General features: G+C 42.1%; 1 protein-coding gene across 2 annotated transcripts in view; it reads left to right on the forward strand.

Annotated features, from left to right (window-relative positions):
• Window positions 1-16,056, forward strand: part of ZNF131 (zinc finger protein 131) — a 31,918-nt gene extending 15,862 nt beyond the window's left edge. For both annotated transcript variants that reach the window (XM_034774632.1, XM_034774633.1), the window contains 2 exons: window positions 8,226-8,356; window positions 14,253-16,056. In XM_034774632.1, coding sequence (XP_034630523.1) covers window positions 8,226-8,356; window positions 14,253-14,921 — 800 coding nt within the window. In that variant the 3' untranslated portion in view covers window positions 14,922-16,056. The remainder of the gene's footprint in view (window positions 1-8,225; window positions 8,357-14,252) is intronic.
• The last annotated feature ends 1,883 nt before the right edge of the window (window positions 16,057-17,939 follow it).

A 17,939-nucleotide genomic window follows, 5' to 3' on the forward strand; every position in this document is an offset into this window, starting at 1 on the left:
CACTCACTCATCTCCTCTTTTATCATGATTTCTGATAAAGCGAAAATAATGAAATTTCAGTTGCCCATCATAAATTGCAATGGAATAGGTTTTTACTGAGCTAAATTAAAGCAATGTATGTATGTATAGTAGGACTAATTTGGTATGACTCAGAATAAGAACAGTAGTTATTTGTTTGAATGAAAAAATGTAGCTTTTGTAACTAAGAGCAGTTAACTCATTATATTTGCCTAAGCATGATCTTGTTGCAAAACATTGGGGTCAGCTGACAAAAAGAGGGACTGAACACCTACAACTCCCACTGCCTTTACTGGGAATTATGGATGCTCAGTGTTTCTCAGCATTGGGGTCTTCCTGAATTTTTAACTACCAGTAAATAAAATTGATGGGCGTCTCTAAATCAGTTTATCACTTGATTAATAAATGAGAGTTAAATAGTCAGATGCACTGTAACTAGGATTGAAAGAACTTTTTGGAGGCTTTTTTAATTATTTTTTTTAGGATTTAGACTATTTGATACAACTAAAAGATTTTTTTAAATGAGCCTCTTTGTATCCTATATTTATGTACAATAGCCTTCTAAAAGATTTTTATATAAAAAAACTATAATGTTAATAATTGGGTAGGGCAAAAAAGATAATGCTCAAAATTGGGGAGGAAAGACAGGTAACGCACAAAAGTAGGAAATGAGATTCAGAGAAGCTTTATAATCATGGTGAAAATATTAAAGGCAAAAAAATAGTTCCTGGAGAAGTACTAGAAGTTGACTTATTTTGCTTGCACTGTGGCATTGGTGGGCAACCTGCAGCCCACGGGCTGAACGCAGTCCATCAGGGTAATCTGCTGGTGGGCCGCGAAAGAGTGTTTACATTGACTGTCCGCAGGCACGGCCACCCGCAGCTCCCAGTGGCCGCGGTTTGCCATTACTGGCCAATAGCAGTTGTGGGAAGTGGCGGCCAGCACGTCCCTGTGGCCCACACTGCTTCTCGCATCTCCCATTGGCCATGACCACTGGGAGCTGCGGGCGGCCATGCCTGCGGACGGTCAATGTAAACACTGTCCTGCGGCCCACCAGTGGATTACCTTGACGAACCGCAGGTTGCCCACCACTGCTTTTTGCAGAAATAGATCGTATTCAGGGAAAGCTGGTGGAGAGGGCTAATGATACTGTAACAAAGATTAGACTTCTTGAAGTACAATAATCAGTTTCTGTTTCTACTTCAGTAGTGAATCTATATAGTAGTCATAGCACAAGTTGTACTCTGTCAAACTTGGGTAAGATTGTCCATAAAAGCATGTGGGGAAAACTGACAGTTTGTGAAAACTTCAATTAATATTCTTAGAAACTTTACTTTATAAATAGTGTCACGTATGTTTCTGAGAAATCCAAAATAACTGGGTTCACTGTAACTTTCCACTATCTAGACCTAATTTAAATATTAATGCAGTAAGTTATTGGTTAAAGATGCATTCCTTTGTATTTTGTAATCTTAAACAAACAAAAAGTCAATGTGTATAGCTACTTGCTTGGGTCAGTTTCATCCTGGCGATGGACAAAGATCAGGTGCTGACTCAAATCTATCAGCTGCCTTTGAATGAGAGCTGATTTGCTGAAGCTCAGTCTAGATGCGACTGAAGTATGCTTGTATGTTGGTTGAAGCAATAGAAAGAAATGACAGTTTGTCATATTTGCGGAAGTTTGGCCACTGTTTTTGTTACTGGGATTTTCAGCCTTGGGGGTCGTGTTGACTCCTTGCCTGCGCTTGGAGGTCCTGGTAGCAGCAATGAGCAAGAGCGCAGTTCTAGTTTCACTTGACAAGCAGGTTGCAAACTTTTGGGGGGGGAGGGGAGGCTTACGGGGCATCAGACTTCGCCACAGTTGTCCATGACTATATCATCTTGAGATTATTACTGCAATGTGCTGTACATAAGAATATACTTGAAAGAATAGGACTGCCCACTAATTGAGCTGTGGTTTGCTCCGGGCGCACGTGCTGAAGACTATTGCCGGAGAAGAGATTAAAGACAATCTAGGCATGGCGCAATATCTCAATGAATATTTTGCATCGGTGTTCAATGAGGCCAATGAAGGTATTAGGGATACTAGCACCACTACAGAGGGGCATTCAGGATGGGGGATTACCGTATCCGAGGTAGAAACAAAACTTGAATGCCTTAATGGGGCTAAGTCGGGAGGACCGGACGATCTTCATCCGAGAATATTGAAGGAATTGGCGCGGGAAATAGCAGGCCCGTTAGCGATAATATTTAATGAATCTGTAAACTCGGGGGTGGTCCCGTTAGACTGGAGAATAGCTAATGTGGTTCCTATTTTCAAGAAAGGGAAAAAAAGTGATCCGGGTAACTACAGGCCTGTTAGTTTAACATCCGTAGTGTGCAAGGTGTTAGAGAAAATTCTGAAAGAGAAACTAGTTGAGGACCTGGAGGTTAGTGACAATTGCGATAAATTACAACATGGTTTTACGAAGGGCAGATCGTGCCAAACGAATCTGATCTCCTTCTTTGAGAAAGTAACGGATTTATTAGATAAGGGAAATGCGGTGGACCTGATATACCTGGATTTCAGTAAAGCGTTTGATACTGTACCCCATGAGGAATTATTGGTTAAACTGAAAAACATGGGGATCGATATGAAAATCCAGAGGTGGATAAGGAATTGGTTAATGGGGAGAATGCAGCGGGTCGTATTAAAGGGTGAACTGTCAGGTTGGAGGGAGGTTACTAGTGGAGTGCCTCAAGGTTCGGTTTTGGGACCCATTTTATTTAATCTATTTATAACTGACCTCGGAACCGATTGCAGGAGTGGGCTGATAAAGTTTGCGGATGATACGAAGGTGGGAGGCGTTGTAAATTCGGAGGAGGATAGGGATATCCTGCAGGGAGACTTGAATGAGCTTGTGAATTGGAGTATCAGAAATAGGATGAAATTTAATAGTAAAAAGTGTAAGGTGATGCATTTGGGGATGACTAACAAAAATTTTAGTTACAAGATGGGGACGCATTGGTTAGAAGTAACGGAAGAGGAGAAGGACCTAGGGGTCCTCGTAGACCGCAGGATGACTATGAGTCGACAATGCGACGTGGCGGTGAAAAAAGCCAATGCTGTCTTGGGATGCATTAGGCGAGGTATATCTAGTAGGGATAAGGCGGTCCTGCTTCCGTTGTACAAGGCGCTGGTGAGACCTCATTTGGAGTACTGTGTGCAGTTCTGGTCTCCCATGTTTAAAAAAGATGAACTCAAACTGGAACGGGTGCAGAGAAGGGCCACTAGGATGATCAGAGGAATGGAAAACCTGTCGTATGAAAAGAGACTAGAGGAGCTTGGGTTGTTTAGTCTGACAAAGCGAAGGCTGAGGGGGGGATATGATTGCTATCTTTAAATATATTAGAGGGATTAATACGAGGGAGGGAGAAGAATTATTCCAGCTAAGTACTAATGTGGATACGAGAACGAATGGATATAAACTGGCCGTGGGGAAGTTCAGGCTTGAAATTAGACGAAGGTTTCTGACCGTCAGAGGGGTGAAATATTGGAACGGCCTTCCCAGGGAAACGGTGGGGGCGACGGACCTGTCTGGTTTTAAGATTAAGTTAGATAAATTTATGGAGGGAATGGTTTAATGGTAAAACATAGTAGTCGAGGAAAACCAAGCAATGGTAGGTAAATTGTACAATGGCTGACAGGGGTCAGGCTGGAGACTCTTGCCTATATGCTCGGGGTCTTACTGATCGCCATATTTGGGGTCGGGAAGGAATTTTCCTCCAGGGCAGATTGGCTGAGCCCCTGGAGGTTTTTCGCCTTCCTCCGCAGCATGGGGCAGGGATCTCTAGCAGGAGGGTTTCTGCCGATTGAAGCCACCTAAAACAGGATTGGGGACTTCAACAGCAGAGTCCAGGGAAGGGGTAGGGACGGTTTTGTGGCCTGCAGCATGCAGGGGGTCAGACCAGATGATCATAATGGTCCCTTCTGACCTTAAAGTCTATGAGTCTATGAGTCTATGAGTCTATGAGTCTATGAGTCTATGAGTCTATGAGTCTATGAGTCTATGAGTCTATGAGTAAATGAGTCCTGGATTCGATTGGTTTACAGATGAAGTTCAAAGTGTGGGTTTGGCCTGATTTGATTTTGCTCTTGGTCTCCACTCTGGAACTTACTCTCCTTTCCTACATACGCTCCTGACATTGCTTCTGCAAAGCCCAGAATTGTTGACCTGCAAGACTGATGGCAATTTGCTGCCAGGGAACTGCAGTGGAACAGAGGTTCCTTGGTGCAGTCTTTGCACAGGGCCTAGGCATAGGTTATCCCTGACCCCCAACACATCCCCCTACAATCCATATAGCTCTTTGGGCTGAGGATGAATAATGTGCAGATTGTTGGGGTCTATTCCTTGTTTCTCTGGGGTTTCCAATCCTCCTGCAGAAGACACTATTTGGGCTAAAGTTCATGTGCCCATCTCTTTGTGTCCACTGCCATTCTTGTCTGATTAGAGATCCCGGGATTTGGATTGTATGTTGATGGTGAATAGATTCCAACAGTTCCTCTTAATGTTCATAGAAAATTAAAATTTTACTATTTAATATTTCACTATTTTTACTTAATGTTTTCCTTCTGATTGTTCTTATTTTTACTGTGGTTCTCAATCCCATTTTCAAAAGTGATTTAGGCACTCCCTGGGACTTGCGCTCCTAAGTCACGTAGGCACTTTTGAAAATGTTTGCCAAGTGACTGACGGCCATTTAAATTTCAGTCCTAGCTAGAGTAACTGCAAATGCTGTTGTACGTGTAAATGTCTTATCCTCTTTGGAATTTTACTGAACAATTTGTTTCAGATATTCTAGAATCATAGAAATGTAGGGCTGGAAGGGATCTTGAGAGGATATCTAGTTCAGGGGTTCTCACACAAATATTTTGGGGGGCCCAGAGTGTGGCCACCAACTCCTGCTGGAGGCTACTCTGACAATTAATTATTTTAGGAAAAACAAATAAATATCCACATATACCTGTCCAAATTATTGTGATGTATTTATGTATGGTGGTTGGTTGTTTTTTTTTTGAAGACTCAATAATAACAACAATGTGCAGTTGCCTCTATTCTTTACTGGATCGAAACAGAATAGAAACACATAAGGTGGTTTGTCTTTTTTGTTGTTTTCTGTTGCTTTTTTTGGTTGCTTATTATTTTTAGACTTGCTAGCTTGTAAGTCTGCTGCTGTGAAAAATGATACTTTTATGTTAATATCACTTTTTACAGCTTCCCAGCAAGCTATTAAGTCTGTTGTGAAAAGTGATATTAACAAACATACAAATCTAACATTTCACAGCAGACTTACTCAGCCCCGGAAAGCCCGGGGACAAATTAAGCCCTGGATGGGGAGGTGGGTAGGGAGGCATTGGGGCCAGGGGTAATGGAGGGATGGATGGGAGGACGGGGGAGGCAGCAGGTGCCAGGGGCAATGGCGGGGTGAGCCTTGGCAAGCACTCGCCACCATGGGGCTGGGGTTGGGGGCTGAGCTGAGCCTGGGGCCCGAGCCCGAAACCCCATGGCCAGATCCTGGGGCCCGAGCCTGAAGCCCCGAGCCTGAAGCCCCGCAACTAGATCCAGGGCTGAGCCCAAAGCCCTGTGGCTGGATCCCAGGGCTGGGGCCGAGCCCAAAGCCCTGCAGTCAGGAGACCGAGCCTGCCACCACACGGCTGAAACCCGGAGACGGAGCAGGCAGCAGGGGCCAGATGAGATGGGGGATGGGGTGGTGAGCCCAGGGTTGGAGCCCACCACCACGTAGGCGAGGGATGGAACCTGAAACCCCACAGATGGAATCTGGGACCCGAGGCAGAGTCCAAGGTCCCTGGCTCAGACAGGGAAGATTGGGAACTCGCTGTCTGCCTGCTCCTCCAGAGTTTGTGCCTCCAGGAGGAGGGCAGGGCTCAAAGCCCTGCTGGCAGCCCTGCGGGAGAGGCCACTGCTTCTTCCCCACCCCCCCAGTCACCATCCAGGAGGCTTTGGCCACAAGAAAAACCCCTGGTGGCCATATTTGAGAAATACTCTAGTTCATCCTCCAGCACAGAGGCAGGACCAAGTTAAACCTAAACCATCCTTGACAGGTGTTTGCCTAACCTATTCTTAAAAACTTCCAATGACAAAGATTCCACAACCTCCCTTGGAAGCCAGAATTTAACTATCCTTGTAGTTAGAATTTTTTTCCCCTAATATCTATCCTAAATCTCCTTTGCTACAGATAAAGTCCATTACTTCTCCAGGTCCACTAAAGATAGGACAAGAACAATTGATCACTGTCCTCTATATCAGTGTTTGTCAATGACCAGTCCATGGACCAGCACTGGTCCCTGAGATTTCCCTGACACAGTTTTGGAAGGCAGCAAGCCAGTGCTTGGTATCAAAAATGTTGAAAACCACTGCTCTGTATAACAGCTATCAACTTATTTGAAGACTGTTATCAGGTTCTCAGTCTTCTTTTCTCAAGTCTAAACATGCTCAGTTATTTTAGCCTTTCCTCATAGATCAGGTTTTCTAAACCTTTTATCATTTTTGTTGCCCTCCTCTGGATTCTCTCCAGTTTGTCCACATCTTTCCTAAAGGGTGGTGCCCAGAACTAGACACACTACTCCAGCTGCGGCCTTACCAGTGCTGAGTAGAGTGGAACAATTACTTCCCGTGTCTTAGGTACGACTCTCCTATTAATACACCCCAGAATGAAATTAGTCTTCTTCCAGCTGCGTCACATTGTTGGCTCATATTCAATTTGCATGCCACCATAACTCCCAGGTCCTTTTTAGCAGTACTGCTGCTAATTAATTATTCCCCAATTTGTATTTGTGCATTTGATTTTTTCCTTCTAAGTGCAGTAATTTTCACTCCTCTTTATTGAATTTCATTTTGTTGATTTCATACCAATTCTCTATTTGTCAGGGTCGTTTTGAATTCTAATCCCATTCTCCAAAGTGCTAGCAACCCCTCTCATCTTGGTGTCATCTGCAGATTTTATAAACATACTCTCCACACCATTATACAACTCATGAATGAAAATATTGAATAGTCCTACCCCCAGGATAGACTCCTGCAGGACCCCACTAGATACATCCTTCCAGTTTGACCGTGAACTGTTGAAAACTAGACTTTTGTCAGCAAGTTTCATGGGTGGATTATCTATTGAGTTTCAGACAATACCTTCTTATTTTAATTTTAAAATTTTCCACTTTTTAACTTCATTGCATGCATATAATTTCACTTCTGTATGATGACAGAGTCAAATAGGAGCTTCTGATTTTTACCTTCATTGAGACTGATGTTCTTTATGTACCTCAATCCTAGCTTCTCTAATTATTTTTTTTTCCTTTTCATGCTGTGCAAGTCTCTAGTCATGTTTTTATTCACTGCTTCTCACTGGATTTTTTTCTGCTGTATCTGGTTGAAAATGAGCTGACCAAACTGTATGTAGCATTGAAGGTTAGGATGACCCATTGTGGAATTTGTTGCTCTTGTTGTTTCCTTCTCCCCCTCCTCCCCCCGCCCCAAAAATGGTCTCTGCTGCCTGCTCAGTGTATCTTATGGTCTTATTTTCTGATTATCGCTGCATGTTGAGAGATGTCACTCAATGAACTGCCCATGACAGCACCTAGATCTCTTTCCTGGAAGGTTTCAACCAATTTGAGGATCCATACTGACTTCATGTAACTCTAAAACAAAAAATAGTCTTCCTAGTTCTTGGTACATGATGAATATTTCTATATGTTAAACTGGACATGAATGAGTAATGCAGAGTTCTGTATGGTTATTAGTTCCAGTCAGTGCTTATATTTCCTCTCAGCAAATCAAGATAATAGTTGAATGTAACCAAGCTCTTATCAAAAATTAGCTTTTCATGAAACTAAAGATTCCATTTAAAATGTAATCAGCAGTTCTGTCAAATTCATCACAACTCCCAGCTGTGGAAAAATTAATCTACTCAACCATTGTTTTCTTTGCCCTTTTGGTTTCTGTATAAAATGCATTCAGTGAAGTGGCTCTTTCTATAAGAACAATCCCAGTGACTGAAGGACTTATACCTTTAAAAGATTATATCCAAATCTTTAAATTATATTTACCAAGTTACTAAAATCTATATACACAAAATAAAAACAAAAAAACAACTCCAGTAGAATTGATTTGTTTTCCTATACCTCTATAAATTCTTATCTGTCTTAACAGGTGAAAAACCATTTGAATGTCCAAATTGCCATGAACGTTTTGCTAGAAATAGCACACTCAAATGTCATTTGACAGCCTGTCAATCCGGTGCTGGAGCTAAAAAGGGAAGAAAGAAGCTGTATGAATGTCAGGTATGTAATGGAAGCAACAGGAGGAGAGAGTCTTGGTGGGCGGGAGGGGAAATTTAAACTGTTGGGTGCCAAGTAATTTTATTTTTAAAATTACTACAGTTGTTTCGTTTAGAGAAGTAAGAAATGGTAGGAATTGTTTCTCTCACTGCCAACACAAGGGTGTGGCTCCCACTGTTTAATCACAGGAGTTTTTACATACCTTAGTGGATACCATTATTAAGACCAAGACCAGCCATCACAGTTATTAACCATGGCTCTTTTATTATTAAAGAAGGGAAAAGAAAACATTAAATAACTCACATGACCGAACACAACTGATAAACTGGTTATTTCCATTACAATGTCTACAGTATGTCTCTCTGTAGAGACCTTTTAACAGAGATTATGTCCTTGAGAGTGAACCACTTCTGGGGGGGTGCTTTTTCTCTTAGTAAGTTAAGACCCAAGTATGTTGTTTCCCAGAACTGTTTTAAATCCATTCACTAGCATATCCTTAGATAGGCAAAAGAATTTTATTTCAGGGCTGGCAGATTTTTTTTAATAATAAATAATCAGCCCATTCATAGTTGGAAAAGTAAGCAATCTTAACTACCGTATATACTCTATCATAAGCTGGTTCGTTTATAAGCTGACCCCCCCCAAGATGGATAAGTAAAAATGGAAAATTTTTATCACCCGTTCATAAGCCAACCCTATAATTCAGGGGTCAGCAAACTTTGGCTCCTGGGCCATCAGGATAAGCCACTGGTGGGCCGAGATGGTTTGTTTACCTCGAGCGTCCCAGCGCGCCAGCTGCTTACCCAGACAGGCCAGGACAACAACTGGTGGGGAAATTTTTGTGGGGGGGAGAAGCTGGGAGTCAGGGGAGTAATCCCTGTGACCACCCCCCACATGACCCCACTCCTAGCCCAGGACCCCCACACTTTCCCCATCCCATCCCATCCCGCCTTATTTGGGGAGGGCCAAGGGAAGATGCCTCTGACCTGGCTGGAGCTGCTCTGGCAGGCTGGGTAGTGCGGCCGCAGCCTGCTCTGGTGGGCCAGACCGGGTGGCGCGGTCACCGCATGTTCCAGTGGGCTGGGCCGGGTGGCACGGCCGCAACGTGCTCCGGTGGTATGGCTGCAGCCCGCTCTGGGAGCGGGGCCGAGCGGCACCACTGCAGCCTGCCAGCCCCAGAGCTGCAGCTGCTTCGGAGGCTGGGGGGAGAGCTGCGTGGCCAGAAGCGGAGAGACTCTGGCCCTGCCTCTTCCTTTCTGGCTGTGCTGCCTCTCCTTGCTCCCTCTGTTGGGGGGGGGGGGGGGGGGGGGCTGTGTCCCACCTCTCTCTCTCTCTCTACCCATTCATAAACCGACCCCCTTCTCTAGTGGGCCCCTTTTTTTACTAAAAAAATTCGGCTTATGAACGAGTACATATATACGGTACATCCTAGGAAATAAAAAACAGTATTTAAATCAGTTACTTAGAATAAGCCATTTAAGGAGTTGTTTGAAAACAAGCCAATTATGAATATTAATGATCCTAAATCCAATTGAATCTCACTGTTTCATCTCCTATTCAGGAATACATGGTATAAACTTGATTAATGTGAGAAACTGCTAGTATTTTAAATTACAACAGCATTTCAGTATTCCAACAAAATCATCACAAGAGTTTTTTAAATTAAATCCTTTGACAGTGTCTTAGTTAACTTCCTCTCACCAATCCACATTGAATTCTTGGGGAGCTTTTCCTTGGGTTAGTTTCATCTTTACTCCTGAGGGCATTCTGCGCCAATAATTAAAAATTCTGCTCACAATATTTTAAAATTCTGCAAATTTTATTTGCCAAATAAATGTGGAGGCTCCAGCATGGCATTGGGGAGCACAGGCCACTGGCTGCACAGAGATGGGAGATCACCCTGCATCATCCCCCTGGGACACCTACTCAGTGGTGAGGCTGCACCCAACCCTGACACAGCGCAAGGACCAGGCCTACCCCAGAAACACCCCAGGGCCCTGCCCTTCTGTGCCAGGTGCACCAGGTGTGGGCAGGCAGGTTCAGCAAGGCAGGATCCAAATGTGGAGGGGCTTAGTGTGGAGAGATTCAGGTGTGGGTTGAGAGGGTTCTATGTGTAGCAATCTGGGTGCAGACAGCTCCATGATATGGGGAGAATCTGAATGCACAGGGGCTTGTTGAGGGGTTCTGGATGCAATGGTAATGGGACTCTGCAGGGGGGTCCTGGCGAAGCTGGTTTGGGCTCAGCGAGGGGGGTCTGGCTGTGAGGTGGATGAAGCTCGGCAGGGAGTCTGGGTGTGGTGGGCTCAGGGGGGTGGGTCCAGATCCAGGGAAGTGGGGCTCAATGGGGTGGGGATCCAGGTGCAGCTGGTTGGGACTTGGCGGGGTGGAGATCTGGGTCCAGGTACCAAGGGCAATGCAAAGTTTCTAAATGAGGCTTTGATACAAAGTTCCATGAAAACAGAGGTCACACGTGGGTAGACCCACCACAAGGTTATATGAAGAGGCACAATGTAAAGTCATATGAAAATTATCAGAGATTTATCTACATTGTCTTACATTAGCAATTAATTTAGCATCAAATAACCTTGCTCTATTTCTATATAAAACATCTTACTATTCTACTCCTGGTGGAATTCTGCGCCAAAAAAATAAAAATTCTTTCCCCAATATTTTAAAATTCTGCAAAATTCTGCATACTTTATTTGTCAAAATAACACAATATAATCACACCAGTTTCAATTATTTTTGGTCATTTATTTCAAAATATCTGTCAGCAAGTATGTCTGCAACAATACAGACAACAAAAAAGATTCAGGAAATGTTTTTTGACAAATTGATTCCTTACTAGCCATATTAATACAGAACTCTGAGTAATAATTTATTTAAACTACAATACAGAGCCATAGTTCCCACACCCCTCAGAAGCAGTGCAAAGGCTTGGGGGAGTCAGGGGTAACGGAGGGAAGTAAATTGCTGGGAAGGAGCCTGGGTGTGAACTTGGAGGGCTGTTGGGTATGGGTGGGAAAAGCATGGAACAGGTTTTTTGGGGGAAGTGGGGAGAGATTGTTAGGGAGCTTCCCCGATGCAGACCCTGGCTGATCTCTAACCTCTCCCATTCAGTCAGGCACATCTGCCCCTGTCCCCATGTGTCTCTGTGCCCTCACCCAGCCACTCCCCTGTCCCTATGTAGCTCTGCACCCCTCCCCCATCACCCTGCGTCTCTGGGCCCTCCTCCAGCCACTCCACTGTCCCTATGTAGCTCTGTCCCACCACCACCTGTCCCCATCTGTCTCTGCATTTCCCTCCCTCCGTGGCCCTGTGCTTCCGCTCCCATCCAGCCCCTGCCCGTGTCTGTCCTCTCCCACTAGCCCTTATGAGTCCCTGTCTGATACACCCCCCCCCCCACACACACACACACACACACACACAGTCCCTGTCTCCTGACCTGACCTGACAAGCGCTGTGAAGGCAGCCCTCTCTCTTGCCTCGCTGGCGGGGAGCTGAAACTTTGTTCTATCCCCACTGCACCCTCTGGTGGGCAAAAGGCGGAACTGCAGCAACATTTTGGCAGACGCTTTTTTTCCTGTGCAAAAAATTAGAAATCTGCAGGGCTCATTAAATGTGCGCACGCGCAGTGGCACAAATTTCCTCCAGGAGTACTATTCATATAACAATGATATCAGGCAGTTATTGTATGAAAACTTTCATTTAAATAAAAAAAGATGCTTATGCCATCATAGGAAATAACGAAGGCTTTTATCTTTTAAGTGGAATAATGAGTTGGAAGTATTCAGTATTTTCTATAAAACACTTCCTACTATACATGTTCTCCAGGTTTAAAGAGTGGAGACTTTAGTGTGTTTACAAAAGAAATCAGTTTCATTAAGGCTGTTTCTTGAATACTTTGAGAGTTTAAACTCAGGTTTTTCTTTGAAAAGAGAGGTGAGGATTGCTGATACAGGCTCATTTTACAACCTATATTTATGGCTCTTATAACACACCTTTTTACAATTAGGTTTCTTCCTAAAAGTGTTTCTGAGGTTTGTCTGCTTGATGTTTGCTTGTCCTTGAGAGAGAGAAGCAGAAACCTTTGATTAGGTTTAACATTTGGTAATATGCCTACCTAAATGTATGCATTTGTTGTATTTCCAATCATCCTGGCTGTAACATTCTAGTAGCTATAGTTTAATGTTTAGTAAATGTGCAAACCAACTTTGTAACAACCTAATAAAAATAAGTTTTATAATACATTTATTAATATTTTTGCATCGATATTGAGTTCTCTCCCCCCCAGTCTGAAAATGGTCACCTGATTCGTGAGTTGACTGAGCTCAGAAAGTGGGGAAGGAAATGAGAAAGGGGTAGCGGATCTCCAAGAAGTACTGCAAGTAAAATGGATACAGGTGTCGTGTTCAGAGTTCTGTCATGAAACTAACTGAAAAAACAAAAAATCCACTATATAGCATCAGTTGACACTCCAATGATTCATCAGTAGAGTTGAAACCTTTAGATCTACTGCACAGACCTCTGCCTCTTGAACAAATGGAATAACTCATAGCAGAAGTAGTAGGTTGTCATCCTCCTATATAGACCAGCATGAGATAGGGATGGGACACTTTGCCAGTGTGTTTCACAGATATTTGCTGATAACGGAGGAATGGTGAGACTCAAGAATCTTGAATTCCTTTCCATGCTCTGGAGGTGTATGTTCTGACACGCACAGATTCTTCTACCTGTTCCCTTCCCCAAACGTGACATCTTTTCCATCTCTTCCTCACCTCTGGCTCCTGTCTCATTCTCTTTCCCTACCTAGTCCCAGTCTCTGCCTCTTGGATTTCTCCTCCTAGTTTCCTTGCCCAGCCAGTCCCAGTTGAGAGGATAGAGCATGCTCAGATGCCCTGGCGATGGTGCATGTGCAGTCTGGTCAGTTTTAGCAGCTGTGAGAGGCTTGCGTGTGCTCAGTGAGGATAGAAGCTTCTTTGATTTTAGCCATTAAAATGAAGCCTTTACTGACCATTGGTGAACTTAGCCAACTTTGGGCAGATTTTCATGAGGATGACAAAAGGCACATCTTTGACACACAGGCCACCCCCTGCCAAATTTCAGGTCCCTGCTCCAAAGTGTGGGGGTGATAGAACTTCACAAAGAAAAGGTCATTAGAATTTTTAAACCTGGGCAAAACAATGTACTTTTCCCTAGCTGCATTCTTGGAAACAGCTGAACCACTTTGGCTGAAATTTTCCAAAAAAGTTAACCAGTGACAACTACCCGGCATGGAAAATTTCAGCCCAAATGGTTAGTTTGGCAAAGTTATGAGCAACTGAAAACAGGATCTTATGATGCAAAGTGTTAGACCACCTTAATAACGCTGCCAGCCCTGCCTGTAATATCAGTTTAGAAAAAGTGCAACATGCTCACTCTGTTTGGTAACTTTCACATATAAGATTTGTACATATCATTTCTTCATGCAGTATTATAAAACAGATAGCCAGAGCTCTAACATAAGATCTTTGAAGGGGGAGGTGGGATTCAATATAAGAATTGTACATTTTTTGTTAAACTGAGGAACATTAAAAACACAGTACCAATCCATAAATCCCAAGGTTGTCTGCATCTTTATGTATATGCACAAGGCCAGAATTAGAGAGTCACTGTCAATGTGAAATATAATCACTTAAAAAAAAATTCAGGTACTAGACCTAACCCCGAGTTCTACCAGTTTTTTTTTTTGTTTTTAACAACTTGGATTTTTTTGGCTGATGTCCACGTAACTTGTTCAATCATAATAGCAAGAAACTACATGGTAACAATCTGTAAACTTAATCCAGAATATACAGTGTACTTTGCTTTATCAGATTTTTATTAGCATTATTTAACATACTACATCTTGTTGTTTCAGGTATGTAATAGTGTATTTAACAGCTGGGATCAATTTAAAGATCACTTGGTAATACATACAGGAGACAAACCCAACCATTGTACCTTATGTGATTTGTGGTTTATGCAAGGCAGCGAACTGAGAAGGCATCTCAAAGACATTCATAACATTTCAGAACGAATAGTGACAGAGGAGGTTCTTCCAGTGGAAGACGTGGAAACTGAACCAGTGACATCAATGACTATTATAGAACAAGTGGAGCAAGTCCATGTACTACCAGTAATTCAGGTACAAGTAGATCCAGCACAAGTAACTGTGGAACAGGTGCATCCGGATCTGATTCAAGATAATCACGTGAAAGGCACACAGATGGACGATCTGCAAGAACAGGTACAGATTAGTTACGTAGAAGTGGAACACATTCAGACTGAACAAGGTGCTGATGTACAGATAGAGGAGCTACATGTTGAACATGTAAATCAGATACAAATGGAAGAGGTACAGGCAGAACTTATAGATGAAACAGATCTAGAACAAGTGGAGTCTGAAAACATTAATCAGGGAGAGTTAGAAGAGAGCGAAACTGGTGAAATAGGTGATGTGGAGACAGTTAAAGAAGATCATGAACAAGCTGAAGATTTAAAAACTCAACAAATAGTGGACACACAAGATGAGCAAGTGGATGATTAGGACAAATGACTGTACTGTGCAGGTTTAGAGATGAAATACCAAATTATTTTTGTTAATTTCTACGTTAATTTTTGTACCAACTGTGGTCGGCTCTCCAGCATCGCTGTCCTTAGGAAACCAGAAGGTGGACCAAATTTAGGATATTTCATATACAATTAAAATCATCCTATTGTACTTTAAAAAGAACTTTTCCCCTTTCATGTAATGCCATGGAGCAAAAACTATCCCAGAGATCAGCAGCTTTATGAGAAGTGTAATAGTTGGTTGAATAGACTGTGTCATTTGCCCCATGTGTGTGCAATTGTTGTCACTGAGAGACTCCCCCCTCTCCCCCATTTACAAGCCCTTGATATATACTTCCAGAGGAAAAGGGATGGGTGGGGGGGGGGTGAGTGAGAGAGAGATGGCAAAATGCTAGAATATGGGGATTCTAATGTATGCGTGGATATTTAAAGACCGTTGGACCCACTTAGAAAACACACAGATGTTTGTCATCCAGCAGCAGTTCCTTTATAATAGCAGCAATTCTCAATATACTTTTTCCTAATATGAACAGCCTTCTTTCAGCCCACTTTGAAAATGCCAGACTGATGGTAACAAGTGTTGTCACTAAAGTTCTTGGAGTGCAAAAAGTCTTGTGCCTTTTCAGAATTGACTAAACTTCCACAAAGCTCCTAGAATGTTTAAGAAGCTAGTGCAGTAAAAGGCAATGTAGATAATGCTATAGTGCTTTATATTTTTGCTTATAATTGTCAGCTACCAATTCTTGCTTTAAATTTAGATGGGGGTAGAACGGAACAAATTACACATTGTGACGATTGTTGAAAGGGCCACTTACAATAGGAAAAAATCAGCTGAATCCATGGTAAATGAAGCGGCTGAAAGATTGTACCATCTTACCACTTCAAATTAAAAATGAATGCATTTAAAAACAGAAAAAATGTGTGTATGATATATCAGGTTCCTGTTTTAAAATGAAATTTTCTCTGACACTTGACATAAAGATCTTGTGCTAAAAAAGAATTAAAGCCATAGGTATGAGTGCTAAACTGTGGATTTAAAAGTAGGAGTGTAAATATTTTAATCAGTATTATTGAACAATAAAACAATACCAACCATGAAAAATCTGTGACATTACTTGCTTCAGTCACTATATATTAGGAAACAAGTATTTTAGTTTGAATACTTGTACAGTACAATATATACAGCAGGTAACAATGCAATTCAGTTTAGCTCCAATGTAAAACATTCCCTCTCTTTGCAGTGTAATAAATAACTGGGCTAGATTGTGATCTTGGTAATGACAGTGGAGTTAGTGCAGATCCACTTTGACAGAATAACCCATTACTACACATGGAACTTCATTAAAGGATGTTGGCTTGACTTTTCAAAGGTGGTGGGTATTTTCAGCTACCAATGACTTTAGTGAGATTTGGCACTTCTGAAAATCAGTCCACTTTTTCTCATATCTGAAAATGAAAACTTATACAGATGATTTCTCACAGAATTCTAGCAATCCTGCAGACCCCAGACCTATCTTGTTCATTTTCCTGAAAGTGCAGAATTATTCCCTCTAGTATGCTCTCAAATGCTTTATCTAGTCTCAGTCTAATGCTTGCTATCTGCTACCATTTCCCTTGAGTGAATATTCCACAGTAAACAGGGATATATTTCAGGTTCTGAAACGTAACTTGAGACAACATATAGTGGGTGCGTTCTTTCTATTTATGCTGCTTTATACCCCTAACATTATAATTGTCTCTCTTTTTTAAAAAACAGGAGATAATCAGTGGGGTTGTGTAGATATAACTGAGGGTTTCTGTCAAATCACTGCAATCAGCTTCCATTAATTTTTAACTGAAAGTAAGTCATTGATTTTTCTAATGTAAATATTAGGAATATAAAATCTTAGAAACATTAAATAGGTAAGCAGTTAAAACAATCTTCAGAAGTAATCTTTTTGTCAGGATTTATTAAAATACATTGGTGCAGGAGATTTTAAAATTATTTTCTCGTAACCTCCAGAAAAAAAATACACAGTAAAGAGACAAAAATGAATATTTATAATGGCAGCCTAAATGTTGATTTGTTTGGTAGATATTTGTGCTAGTGCCCAGGACCATGTAAAAATGGCAAAGTGTTATATATATGATCAGCATGTGCAATGTAAGGAGTCTCCCAGTACTGCTAACATGAATTGTATGTTTTTAATTAATGACTGTAGTAGAGAAGTTTGAAATGAAACTAAAATGAATTCAGGTAAATTGTTGGTCCAGTGTAGATTCAAAAGGTGTACAGTATCCAGCAGTGAATTTTGGAGAGAGCCTGCATAGGTAAGAGTTGTGGGGAGGGGTTTGTCATGCACAGAAAGCAACACTAAGTCCAGAGGTAGATTCTCCATGAGAGAGTGTAGTGTGTATCTACCCTGTAGCAGGCATCCACTGAACATCCACCAGCAGCAGATAGTTTACTAATTTACAGAAATCAAAGGTTGGTCTTGCATGTTTTTGTAGGATGTGTAAAAATGACCAGGGCTGCTATCACTTCCCCAGGTCATATGATGCCACCTACCTATATCCTTCACTCACTCCTGCTCTCTAGACCCACATTGCTCTCATTCTTGTTTATCCCCCAGCATATGCTCTTTGCTAATCAACATGCTCCTCCACAGGGTAGGGAGCAGATCTCCAGTGGGACACCCTGAAATACCTGATTCAATGGTGATGAAGCAGTGCTCTAGTAATAGAGGCAAGAATCAGGGGGGAAGAAGAAGAAAGGGACTGGTTTGGGTGGGGAAAATTTGAGTGGATAAATGTACAGAACAAAGGGTACTCCTACTTACATTTTTCCATAATATAAGAACAAAGAAGATGCATGAAATAAAGGCAGCTAATTTTCAAATTAAGGAAAGGAAATACACTTATGTAATGCATAACCAGTATGGGGAATGGATTAGTACTAGAGCTGAGTTAAAGAACCTAGTAGAATTCAAGAAAAAAAATTGACATTAATTTGGAA

Source organism: Trachemys scripta, chromosome 6 (genome assembly GCF_013100865.1).
Source record: "Trachemys scripta elegans isolate TJP31775 chromosome 6, CAS_Tse_1.0, whole genome shotgun sequence".
Taxonomy (NCBI): domain Eukaryota; kingdom Metazoa; phylum Chordata; order Testudines; family Emydidae; genus Trachemys; species Trachemys scripta.